The sequence below is a fragment of the Cryptomeria japonica genome, chromosome 11 (assembly GCF_030272615.1).
Source record: "Cryptomeria japonica chromosome 11, Sugi_1.0, whole genome shotgun sequence".
Taxonomy (NCBI): Eukaryota; Viridiplantae; Streptophyta; class Pinopsida; order Cupressales; family Cupressaceae; genus Cryptomeria; species Cryptomeria japonica.
The window spans coordinates 578,286,292-578,300,188 of NC_081415.1; the positions used below are offsets into that span (position 1 = coordinate 578,286,292).

At 36.0% G+C, this 13,897-nt stretch overlaps 2 protein-coding genes across 2 annotated transcripts; both read right to left on the minus strand.

Annotated features, from left to right (window-relative positions):
• Positions 1–11,050: 11,050 nt before the first annotated feature.
• On the minus strand, positions 11,051–11,799 carry LOC131859749 (NAD(P)H-quinone oxidoreductase subunit I, chloroplastic-like). Its single transcript, XM_059213772.1, has one exon. The coding sequence runs from the start codon at positions 11,649–11,651 to the stop codon at positions 11,169–11,171; it is 483 nt and encodes a 160-aa protein (XP_059069755.1). The 5' UTR covers positions 11,652–11,799; the 3' UTR covers positions 11,051–11,168.
• Positions 11,800–12,971: 1,172 nt separating this feature from the next.
• Positions 12,972–13,603, minus strand: LOC131045603 (NAD(P)H-quinone oxidoreductase subunit 1, chloroplastic-like). Its single transcript, XM_057979199.2, has one exon. It carries the CDS (start codon positions 13,581–13,583, stop codon positions 12,972–12,974), a length of 612 nt encoding a protein of 203 aa, XP_057835182.2. The 5' UTR covers positions 13,584–13,603.
• Between the last annotated feature and the right edge of the window lie 294 nt (positions 13,604–13,897).

The window sequence follows — 13,897 nt, forward strand, 5'->3', positions numbered from 1 at the left end:
CTGCAAGAACCAACAACTTTCTCCAAGTAAGCCAAGGTGAAACATGTAGACGTGAATTGTGCATCGGCCAAAGAGGTTGGCCCAAAAACTATTTCCGATGGAGGGAAGCAATTGCATCTCAAACCAAGAGATAAATGAGACCCAAAACACTTTATCACACCTCTCCACATTTGCACAAACCTCAAAGCATCGACACAAATATTCCAAGTCAACCAAGTAATATCTCAACCTTCCATACATCCACTTCAAACCACAAACAATACCGAATATGCTAGGAAACTATATGTGAAACACATAAAGGTATGGTATGATGCTCAATAGAATTCCTATGCCCCCCATTCATAAAATTATGCATAGATGAGCTAGCACAAGCTAACAAATACTAAATCCAACATTGTAGACAACCTAAACAATACAAACTTGAGATATAATAGTTAGGTCCAAACTTGTTGAACATTTGAACACCTTAAACCTGAGAAGAGGAAATAGACAAACACTATGAGAAAGTCTCTCAAACTGTAAGAATAAAGAAATAAATGAGCAAGTCTCTCAAACTGCAAGTCAAGTCTCACAAACTGCAAGTCTCTTCATGTAATATGACAATACATAACTTTTAATTCTTTCATAATTTTCATTGTTATCAATATTATCAACATTTTCATTTTTAATGTCATTAGCAACATTTTAATTTTCAATGTCAACATATTCATATTCAAATTGATGTTCAGCATTTTCATTTTCAATGTCAACATATTCATATTCAAATTGATGTTCAACATTTTCATTTTCAATGTCAACATATTCATATTCAAATTAATGTTCAACATTTTCAATATCAATTTCAATGTCACATTCAACATTTTCAAATTCTGTTTCATCCTCACTTGAAATCAAATTCAGGGATGGAGAAGATGCCTCACCTTGACCAATATTCGACATAATTTGTCTCCTCTTCCTATGACTTTCTTTATCTTTTTTCTCTATATGATTCAATTTTCTGTATTGTGAGTTTTCTCTTACCTTTTTTTATGACAACTATTGATCCCTATATTATACAAGCATGAAGATGCACAAAAATGATTAATAATGTGAAACTCGTGTGAAAGAGTGCATCAAAAGAAGAACTATGTCTGTATCAGATAAAAAATCTGTTACTCTCAACTATAAAAGGAATGTGAGACTGTTGGAATGTTCAAAATGGCCCTGATAGGGAGGAATCTAGATTGCTTGAGTCAGCTTGACTCACTCCAAGGCCTTTTTCCTAGCCTAATCCGGGAATGTTCCTCTCTATTCTCCTAATCCACTCTAGGTCCTCACTACCGAGGTTTTTTACCCCACTCTTTGTGAATTCACTTTCGCAAATCCATCAACTCACCAATCCACTGAATCTCACCAGACATCTTGCATGGTTTACGCTACCATTAATTATACCTACAACTTCTCCTAAGTTGTTTTCTCCTCATGCTTGGATCTTCTCTCCCTTTGATTCCATCTTCCTCTGGTCTGAGGCTAATAGCCCAGTCTCCAGTCTACCCTGCAAGCGATTCCTCTTGGTCACTGATACCTAGCTAGGCTATCATCAAGCTCGCCTAGGCCAGTCTGTTGAAACAACTGACACCATTTCCTGGTCTGCTACATATAGAACTCTACTATACATGGCTGGCCCTTCTTGACAACCTCCAATGGCCGTGCAGATTCCACAATGGAGTGTGAAGACAAAGCCATGTTCATAATTGTGAGATGCCAACAGAGGACAAGAGAACAAAAGATGACTTTATTTACAGAGCCGAGCTTGGCACGAATACAACTTGGAATTCACAAAACATAGAAAAACAACATCTACCCTATCTACATTATCACTTAAGGATTTAAGCCATGTTTACAATAGAAACTAAACTCTGAGAAAAGAAACCAGAAAATGATCTTCCAATTGTTATTCAAAAGAAGTTTGTTCTTATGGAATCAACACATCCAACAATCCCAATCCAACCCCGTTACAAAATGCCCATTGGGTATTTTATAGCCTCCTAGACATGTCTTGAATCATCCCTAACAGATGAGATTCAACTCGACACAATTTGGTTATTAACTGTAACTATCTTTCCTTTCTTCATCGGGTCATCGGGTTAGCATCAAAACACTCACTCCGATGTCCAATGGTAGTTTAAAAATCACTTGCTTTTTCATCCAGTCATCAGAGTAGCATCAAAACACTCACTCCGATGTCCGATGATAATTTACAAATTGCACACTTCCTCATTGGGTTATTGACGTAGCATCAAACATCTCTTGCCGATGGCTGATGGTGCGCTCCCAACAGAATGCTTCCTTATCGGGTTATCGGTGTATTTCCTAACATGTTATGCCGATAGCCAATCATGCGCTCCAAACATTATGCCTTCCCATTAGGTTATCGGGCGACATGAAAACTAGTCTTGCCAATACCCGATGGCTCCACTCTGAACTCACTCCACTCGCTCCAATTCACTGGTGACCTCATCGAGGTAAGTCTTGCCTAAACATGAATTTTCAAAAAGAAGACAAAATGCACTCCAAGCTCCAAACAGACAACCTAATGGACTAGAACCAATCCTTATGCCAAAATTGCCAAAATTGAAAAGGGTATTTGCTCACCCTTAGGTGCTCCTGCACTAGGCCTATTATCCTTTTTTGCATGGCCTAGGAACATATATCCATTTAGAACAAATATATGCTATAAACAAATATCTGTTACAAATAGATAGCCATCACCTTCTCAAGAAAAAAGACCACCAAAGAAAATATTTCCCTTTTCCCTCCAATTTTTAGGTGGCAATTTTATTAGATATCCAATAATAACTAATATCAATTATGAAGACACACACACACATATAAATTATTGATGTATTTGCATACATACTCTTTCATGTTTATGCATATGTGTATCATGGGGTATATGTGTGTGTGTGTGTGTGTGTGTGTTTATTTCCTTGTGCTTTTACTTATGTACATATTTGTATACAAATATGCATGTATACTTATATACACATATATGTTTGTATTCATATGTGCATGTTTTTGATATATATGTGTAGTCACATAAATCTGTTCACTTAATTAAATGAATATTTAGTATTTATTTGATTATTTAACCATCAATCAATAATTAATTAAATTAATATTTAATTAATTCATCTTAACCCTCTTCTCCTATTAATTAAATAAATTATTCAATTTATTTGATTTAATTCACTTAACCAAATTAAGACCATTAATTAAATAAATAAATCAGATTTGTTTAATTAAATCTTCTCTCACATTTAAATAAATTAATATTTATTTAAATCCCCCAAAATCCCATCTCTCACATTTAAATAAATTAACATTTATTTAAATCACCTTTATCCTCCACCCACTTGCATTTTCCTACAAATGCAAGTTGCACAACTATTTTAAATAAATAGATTATTTATTTAAAATCCTATTTATCCTCACCCACTTGAAACCTTTAATGGTTTCCCTTAAAGTCTTCAAACTTAATGGCTTCCTTCTAGAGTCTTCTCAAGCCTTTAATGGTTTCCCTTAAAGTCTTCAAACTCAATGGCTTCCTTCTAGAGTCTTCTTAAGCCTTTAATGGTTTCCTTTAAAGTCTTCAAACTTAATGGCTTCCTTCTAGAGTCTTCTTAAGCCTTTAATGGTTTCCCTCAAAGTCTTCAACCATTTAATGCTTTATCTTCCTTTTTCTCATGTAAATAAATTAAGATTTATTTAAATACAATCCAAAATTCATATTCACATTTAAATAAATTAATATTTATTTAAATATCTATTCAAATGCAAATTGCACCATTTAATTGAAATAAATGATTTTACTTCAATTGAAAATCCCGAAATTCCTCCCACTTGCATTCTCTTACAAAATCCACTTGCATGCCTAAATCCCTTCTAGAATCTTCTAACTCCTTCTAATTAGCCCAATCCTATCCTAATCATTGTCACATTCCTAAATAAAAGAAAGTCACTTCTCAAAAACCTCCAAAGTCTTCAATAACCATTAAAGACTTTATGTCTTCAAATGGTTAACCTCTAAAGTCTTCGAAACCATTAAAGGCTCTTACATAACCATTTATGGTTAACTCACCTTTTACCTTTGGTTAGAGACTTTCCTCTAACTTAACCATCCTTTTGACTCATGTGTCTCTTCAAAGCATTTATTTCTTTGACTAAGGTAACCATTTAACCCTTACACATTCATTTATCCCTTGGATAAAAGGAATATCTATTAACCTACTCCTAACCCAACCCCCTAGGGTAACCATCATGTCCCCTCAAACATTTAATGCTCCTTATCTCTCCTCTCAATCCTCCTCATGGTGACACTTGTCAACATGGGATTGGGTTGAAAGTCTCACATGGATTGAATATCTTTCAATCCTAACCCTTGTTAAGATTGCTCAATCTTAACCCTTCATTTCCCCATTTCTTCTATAAATAGAACCCTTATCCTTAAGAAAAGAAGGAAGCATTAGAGTATTGTTGCTATACTGGTATTAGCATAGAGCTTTTTCATAGCATCACTACCTACACTTGCATAGCATTTGTTTATCACATCCAACCATCTTGAATCTCCATATGGCATCCATGGTTAGTGCTAAAAGCTGAGAGCTACACTCATTTGGGACTTGGAGAGGGGAGAAACAAGGGAGAAGCATCAAAAGACATCATGAAAGCATTATAGGGAGGCTCTTCTCCTTTCTTTTGTTTTGTTAAACTTCTTTCATGCTTTTTGAAATCTCTTTTGATATGTTTGGAATGGGTTTTAGTTCTTTGTTTTGGTTTTATGGTTGAAACTAACTTATTAACATTGAACTTTGTTGTTGCCTTGTCCCCATTTCCATGACATCATTTGGTGAACCCGACGTGAATCAAGGAGCAACTTTTTGAAAAAAATTAACTTGTTTGACCATTTTAATTGACACACAGGTGGCGCTTTGGCGCTTTTGTTCACGCTTTAACGCTATTGAAATTTGGTATTTTAGTGCTATTATTTCCACAATAGCGCTATTGTCTCAAATTTAGCACTATTGTCCCTAGTATAGCGCTTTTGACTATTAAATAGCACTTTTGTCCCTGTTTTAGCATTGTTGACTTTCTATATGAATAAATTCTTTTAGTGCGTTTGTCCTAACTGTCGCGCTTTTGTGTTAAGTAGCACTTCTGTTCTCACACAGAGTAGCGCTATTGTAACAGAGCATTGTAAAAAATACCCTGTAACCGAAAACCCAAAAATTTTAGGCTTGTGGAAGCCCCCCAGACATGTGCATTTTTCTAACTTATTCTCTTTTGTGCAGGTTTTGACTAACCCTACAATAGAAATTTTAGTGATTTTTAGCTTAGGAAGTAAATTTGTTTTTATTGCTAACTTTGTCTTTCAAGTTGGGATAAAATAAACTCACTTTCTTTTTGGTTAAAAATAAACTAAACTTTGATTTGGGTTTTAAAATTCACCACATGTTTCATTTGAAGCTCTAAAAAGAACATCATTGTTACAAGCTAAAAAGAACCACAAAAACTCAAACAAAAACAATTTTATTTCTTGCAAGTTAGGAAACAAACTTTGTCTTGGTGCTTAAAATCAACAAAACAACTTTATTTCTTGCAAGTTAGGATTCATTTTCTTTTGGTGCTTAAAATCAACAACACAAATTTTGATTTCCTTGCATCAATTCAAGTTAAAAATCACAATCCACACTTGGTTTTTGGGCAAATAAAAAGAACAATAAACTTGTCTCATTTTTCAAAGCGATTTACTTCAAGCAAACGTGCTTTTCATTAAACTTGACTAGGATTTTTATTTTCCTAGTTTACTCAATATATTGCCTTTGAAGGATAAAAAGAACACCATGATTGTTGGAGCAACATCTCCAAATAGTTAGATCACCATTGTGATGACAAGTTAAAAAGAACAAGTGTATTTTGTGTTTGGCACACTTGTGCAAAAGAGTTTGTCAAGTGGTCCTACTTCTAACACACACTATACTCTCCCTTGGCTTTCGTGGTCCTAGGTGCAAGAGAAAAGTGTTAGTAACACTCAAATCTTATCTTTTTAAGAGAGGCCTGCTAAGAGACACATCACTCTTGGGAACGACCTCGCGTGGTAAATCCTTCGAGCTACTATAGAAATCAGGTATGAGCGAAAACTATAGCCTTGGGTATAGTTGTTCCTATAGTGTAACTTGCCGAAAGGAGAAATGGGCCCCACCACAAGTTACAATGCTCTTAAGTGAGTCATTGCAAAATGAACTTATGTACAAAAACATCAAAAATTACTAAACACCTTTAAGTAATAGCCCACCTGCTCTATTGATTGAGGATATTTGTGAGAAGTTCAGTGCAAGAGCATAGAAGGTTTTGCTCCCAAGATACTCACCATACACATTTCCTTGAGTAGAAACATAACTTTTTGAAATGTTACTTGTAGCCTGATAAAAGTGGTGACTAGCCCATCATAGGGATCATCTATTTGTTATGCTCGTGCAAAACTTAGTATATCACATGCTTAGCTGCCACGACGGGATTCATAAGGTATGTATTACCAAAGTTGAAGAAATATCAAGATATGGGCTGAAATTATGGCAATTGGCCATTTGACCTTAGGGATAAAGTGTGTTTGAAGTGTCTTCATTTTGTGTTAGACCAGTACAAATTGAGCCGACTTCATGCTTTGGAAAACACCTAAAATACATTTGAAGGAAAGGGTCATAAAAGTCCAAAGGATTGGGTTGATCTAGACCCACACCTATTTGTGTCTTTTTGAGGCAACATTCTTGTATTTGTGTGCTTGTTTTGTTTTCTTGTCAAAGAAAAATAAAAAAAATCAGTTCCAAAAACAAGTATTCATCCAACACAAAAAATTTCAAAACACCAACACTTGACAAAGATCAAAAACAAAGAGCAATAGCAAAAGTATCAAACTATATGACCATTCTTCACATCTTGACAAAGAAGAATCTTCATCAAAATATCAACTTGAAGGAAAGACCATTAAGCTCAAAGGCTTTCATCAAAAGAAGGAAATTCTTCTATCTTAATAGACAAATCTTTGTCTCTCATAGAACCTTCTTACGTCACATGCGTCTCTATCTTCAAGGGAAATCAAATGAGTTTGATCAAGAGTCATTAAACCATAGAGCTTTTACTCAATATAGAGTTTTGAGTTATCATAAAAACAAGGGAGGCAAAATCAATCTTGCCTTCTTTCCAGACATTTGTATCACATATAACTCAGCTAGGGAAGAACCACCAACCCCTGAAAGAGAAGAGGAAGAGTTTGTTCTTTTTGTAACACAGAGTTTCTATTGAAGTTAACATTTCATCCATTCTCACATTCACCCATCATCAATCCATTCCAACTCTCAAAACATAAAGAGATCTTGTCCTAAGTTCTTTTTTGATATTGCTTAAATCAAACACAAGACATCACTTTTTAGAGTGTTTCTACATCTAGGATAAGCTCATCCTAAGAGTCATTTCTACTCAGGGTAAAACTAGTCTATGAGTGAATCCTCTCATTACTAGGTAGTTGGGTCTGTAACACATCTCAGGCCTCTCTAAACCTTATCATATCAAACATTGTCAACCAAACACAACAAGAAATTCAAGGAAGACCTTTGGTAACATCTACCTTTAGTGTTAGAGATCCATATGCAAAACACTTCACCAAACATATATCTCTCATTCCATCACCAACTCATCATCATTTTCACCAAACTTCAACAAAAACTTGTAAACAAAATGGCTCAAACCAGATCAAGGTCTAGACAACTAGAAATTGAAGAGTAAGAGGAGGAAAATCTCAATGAATTCCAAGAAACCCTTGGAGGAAACCCAAATGATGAAAATCCAAGTACTCCTACTCCTGCAGCAATAGAAAGGGCACAACACAACCCTCTCTTTAATCAACTTTTTGATGAAATCCTCAGGAGCAACGCTGATGCTCACTTTTTAAGACTTGCCCAAGAGGGAGCTAAACTCCCCCTTGATTTTGATACTGCACAACTAAGGCAAGCATCAGAATGCCAAATTCATAATGAGGAAGAAAGAGGTTGAGATCACATTAGATACAACCTTCATCAAGGAAATCCCCCACCTCCTCCTCTAGATGACATAGACATGTTGCGGAAACAAATCAAGAATTTAGCCCAACAACTCCACAGTGGTGTGAAAACAAACCAGTTTTCACTTAATGATATTTGTCCCTATCCTTTTGATAGGAATCTACATATGCCACCTTTTCCACAAGGGTTTTAAACACCTAAGTTCGAAAAGTATCAAGGAAAAGGAGACCCTCACGATCATGTTAGAGAATTTCATTCAACATGCTTAGAAGTGGCATATGAGGACACATACCTAATGCGACTCTTTCCCCAAGGTTTGGCAGGGACAACCATGCAATGGTTTTCTCGACTAACAGGCGGCAATAGGACATTCGAAGAACTGGTCCAGAAATTCATTGCACATTACTCACATAAAATTGAATGCAATATCACCATGGCCGATGTATGTAACACTAAGCAAAAACCAGGGGAGCCATTTTTCGCTTTCCTGCAACGATGGTGACAAATGTCTAGCAGACGTTCCCTTCAGCTACCTTAAAGAGACCTAGTGGAAATCTTTATTTCCAACTTAAACGAAGAAATGAAATTTCATTTAGACATGAAAGGTATAAAGTCTTTCAATGACATGATCACACAAGGTTTAAAATGTGAAAGGGCCCTCATAAAAAAGGGGCTTATCAAAATATACAATGAACCCAAAGATGCCCCTCACCCGCGATTCAATAGCGATAAACCTAACTTTTGGAATAAAAAAAAAAACATCATCAATGACAGGGTTGTAGATGCAAGGACTATCAAAAGTGCACAACCTGTGGTCCGATTTGCGGGGAAAAACCCCCCTCCTAAGAACAACACGGTTGCTCCCCCACCAAATCAAGGACACAATGTTTAGCAAGAAGAACCAAGGCAAAGACAACAAAATTATAAACCAAAATGTACATACACTCCCTTAGGGGAACCTATTGAAACAGTGTTACATCATTTGGTCTCTTCAAATCTGGTGACCCTACCAAAGACGTCCAATTACGAACCTTGGGTTAAACCTTCATGGTGGAGGGACAATGAACATTGCGAATTCCATCAAGGGAAAGGGCATAAAACAAGCAATAGTCACAGATTGAAAGATCTTATTCAGGATCTTATTGACCGAAGGGAGATTGAAATTGAAGGACATGACCCAAAAACAAAAAACAATGATCATCTTATGTTTAAAAATCCACTTCCATCACAAGATCAAAGGGGTCCTTCTACTTCAGGGCGAAACACAGATACCACTAATTATATGCGAGCCGCCTATAATTACACTGTGAATCACCTATATGATGCCAATGAACAAATTGAAACCATTACCATCAAAAATCTAAACTCTACATGTAATGTTGTTACTCGTCGTAGAAAGATCACCATCAAAGCATCTCCACAAGGCACACCTTCCATCCTAAAGTAGTATAACCTTGTCGAACAGTTAGATAAGATGCTTGCATTTATCTCTATCTTAGAGCTTTTGTGCCTATCCCCATCTCATAAAACAATCTTGGATCAAGCTCTCCAAGAGGCGTCAGTCCCTATGAATCTAAATACAAAGCAATTCCAAGCTATGGTTGGAAATTTGAGGTCACATGTCTCACTTTCTCTGAAAGTGACAATACATCCTTCTAGCAACCTCATAGCGCCTCACTCCATATTGAAGGATTTATCAACCAACATCAGATCAAGCGAGTCTTGATCGATAATGGAGCAGGCCTAAATATCTGTACACTACAATTGGTTACATCATTGGGGTATGGAGTTGAATCAGTGCATCCCCACAAAAAGATAACCATAAAAGCTTATGATGATGCAGAGCATTCATCCAAAGGAGCAGTTGTACTATCGATCCGAGTGGTCCCAGTGGTGAAGCACATCATATGTCAAGTGATGGACCTTTCTCTACCATATAATTTATTGTTAGGAAGACCTTGGATACATGTCATGCAAGTCGTTCCATCCACCTACCACCAGTGTATCAAGTTTCCTCATAATGGTGTAGAAATTACAATCCTAGGGGATGCAAATCCATTTGCATATTGTAACAATATCAACCATCAACTAGAGATTACCATTCCTAACAATAGAGAAGCCACCACATCTACCTCATATGTTAGTCCAACCTCTCTTTCCAGTTCAAACACCACTATACCCAAGCAAGAGAAGCTAAAGATGAAAATAACAGAGGAAGGTCCTGGGGAGTACAATCTCAGCCAACTCTTTTGTGTTGGGCAACTACCCACTTCTCCTAGAACTCATGGTAAACCTCAAAGGTTACTTCAAACACCACTGGTCAAGCCAGCATGCACTTTGACACCTTTCGTCCTTGGAAAGAGTCAAGAAAAAGAAACCAAAGATGAAGACTTAGCAGAATGGATCTATAAGGACCCAATCACCACGGACATCCTGCAAGCTAAGCTTCCCATAGCTTAGTATGAAAAAGGCCTTCTCATTATGCAAAGAATGGGCTATGATGGTCAGAGTGCTTTGGGACCTTGCAAGCAAGGATGACATGAGCCATTGCAATTGAAATTAAAGCCCAAAGATAACACAGGCTCAGGCTTTCAAAAGGAGATTCTTCCTAAACTCAGATTCAAAGGGAAACCCAACATACCTCTATATTAGCCTACTACAAACATAAACAGGTCACCTTTGATTATATCAGCAACACCAAGAACCACACCAATTCCTCCACTACGGTTGAACATCCCAGCAATAACATCCATAGCACCAATCATCCCACTAATCAAACCAACAACTCCATCAACAGAAGCAACTACATCAACAACACCATTAGCAGTATCAGAACCCCCAACATTATCAACAACACTGGCAATTCTAGTAGAAGTAGTAGATTCAACAACCCCGATGCTACTTGTATCGGATTCACTGATCTCCATGGAATATTATTAATTCCCAATTTGTCAAAAAAAAATATTTTATTTATCAGATACTCTTTGATCGGAGCTCAATCTGAATAATCGTAGAAGTGATTAAAACATAAAATTTGTCCGTAGTTTCTTCAGACATACTAAGTTAATATGTTCAGCTCGGAATTGTTTGAATTGTTAAATCTTCAACAACCGATATTGGTAAACGTCCTAAAGCAATATGATCATAATTTAATTCATGACAATCATAGGTCGAAAGTTCATATTCTTCAGTCATCGCCAGACAATTTGTAGGGAAATATTCCACACAATTTCCACAAAAGATACAAATTCCAAAATCAATACTATAATTTTCCAATCGTTTTTTCCCAATATCTATTCCGACTTTCCAATCCACAATAGGTAGATTGATCGGGCATACATGGACGCATACTTCACAAGCAATACATTTATCAAATTCAAAGTGGATCCTCCTGCGAAATCGTTCTGATGGAATCAATTTTTCATAGGGATATTGAATAGTAATAGGTAAACGATTCATGTGATATAAGGTAACCATAAAACCTTGACCGATGTATCTCGCAGCCTGTATTGCTTGTTCACTATAATTCATAAACCCAGTTACCATGGAGAACATGTGTAAAATCTCCTTCAATAATCATTTCATAGAAATTTCTTTCTCTTCATAGATTTGATCTATCAAATTTGGATATATTGCAACCCTCTTCACGAAGAAGAAAAGAGAGTTAGTCACAATAAAATAAGTTGGAAAGAAGCTGTTAGTAACAGATTACCCAAAGCAATAGGTAAAAGAAATTTCCACCCAAGATCCAATAATTGGTCCATTCTTATCCTAGGCAAGGTCCATCTTGCCGTAATAGAAATAAATAAGAACAGATAGGCTTTAACTAATATAATTAGGATCTTGATTGTTATATTAACGACCCCGTTAATTCCAGAAATAGAATCCCATTCAAAATGTTCCAGAATGGGTATGAATGGAATTGATAAGTTCCATCCGCCCAAGTAAAGAACTGTTACAAAGAATGAAGAAGCTAATAGATTTAGGTAAGAAGCAACGTAAAATAAACCAAATTTGATACCCAAATATTCAGTTTGATAACCCGCTACCAATTCTTCTTCCGCTTCTGGTAAATCAAAGGGCAATCTCTCACATTCTGCCAGAGATGAGATGAAAAAAGCTAGAAACCCTATATTTTGGCGCCACAAATTCCATCCTAAAAAACCATATCTGCATTGTGCTTCAACTATATCAATTACACTTGAACTATTGGATAATTATAGTTGATAGAAACATCACTGTTTTCATCTCTATTCCAAAACCGTACGTGAAACTTTCACTTCATACGACTTCTCAATGGTCATTAAGAAATAAAGAACAGAATAAAAAAGCACGGGAATATTCATAAATCGAACCAATGAGATTCCGTCTACTACAAATAATAGGAGCTTTTGAACCTATCTCAACCTTCAGTATTTTTTTGTGGGAGAAAGAAAACTGTGGAAAGGATTACTTCGTTCTGGATAGCCATTTTTTTTAAGTAGATAGAAAGATATTCTAGATCGGGGTTCTGGAGAAGTACTACTTGATCATCCCTACCAATGTCAAGTCCTTATTGCTATCCCATTTCTATGGAAATATCTCTGGTCTAGATATTAGTTTCTTTTTTTTTTTTTTTCACAAATCTTTTTTATATCTTGGTGTTTCTCACCATCTACCTTTGCTTTATTTTGGTATATAGGACAGTAACTTCATACTTTTTTCCTTTGCCTCCCCGCTGTTGGGCCCCAATGGCTAATATATGAATTGGGGTACACAGTTTTCACTGATTGTGCATGCTCTCACTCTTGTACATGGGGGATGGGACTTAATCATCTTACTGCAAGATTTGTAAACTATTTGATCTCACCCATATGACTATCTAGTTTTTAGTTATTAGTAGAAATAAAAAGAGGGAAAAATGAATCTCATATTCCAACGAATCACACGTAGAGATATAGATAACACACATAAAGCTAAAGGAATTTCGTAACTAATAGCTTGAGCAGCAGCTCGGAGACCACCTGAAAAAGAATATTTATTATTTGATCCATATCCTGCTATAAGCAGTCCAAGGGGAGCAATACTTGAAATTGCAATCCAAAAAAAAATGCCTATACTAAGATCCATTAAAATAATGTGGCGACCAAAGGGAATTACTAAATAGCCTAAAAAAATAGGTATGACCACTACCGCTGGTCCAATACTAAATAACCAAATATCCCCCCTAGATGGAATAATATCCTCTTTTAGTAGTAGTTTTATTCCATCCGTCAAGGCTTGAATAATTCCCAAAGGACCGGCGTATTCAGGTCCAATGTGTTGTTGTATTCCCGCAGATATTTTTCTTTCGAGCCATACAATAACTAATAATCCTATTGTAATTCCCAATAGAAGGATAATTATGTCGATTAGAATCCATATAAGACTAGAAATTTCTCTTGAAAATCCCAATCGAGAAAATAAATTGATAGCTTGTTCTTCGAGATCTGCTATATTAATAACCATTTTAACGATCAACCTCTCCCATAATGATATCTATACTACCCAAAATCGTCATGATATCGGCTAATTTCATCCTTTTAACTAGTTGAGGAGGGATCTGCAAATTAATCAAACCAGGTGGTCAAATTTTCCATCTCCAGGGAAAAATATTATCATCTCCTATAAAAAAAATTCCTAGTTCCCCCTTGGGAGCTTCTACTCTCACGTAATGTTCTTGTTTTGATAACTCAAAAGTAGGGGAAGGTTTTTTACTGATAAATCGAGATTCGAAATTGTTCCATTACAAATCTTTTCCCTTATTTAAACGTCAAACCTCT

Bases quoted from the DNA above. Each gene is read 5' to 3' on its own strand.
- LOC131859749 (XM_059213772.1), bottom strand. From the start codon at position 11,651: ATGTTCTCCATGGTAACTGGGTTTATGAATTATAGTGAACAAGCAATA.
- LOC131045603 (XM_057979199.2), bottom strand. From the start codon at position 13,583: ATGGTTATTAATATAGCAGATCTCGAAGAACAAGCTATCAATTTATTT.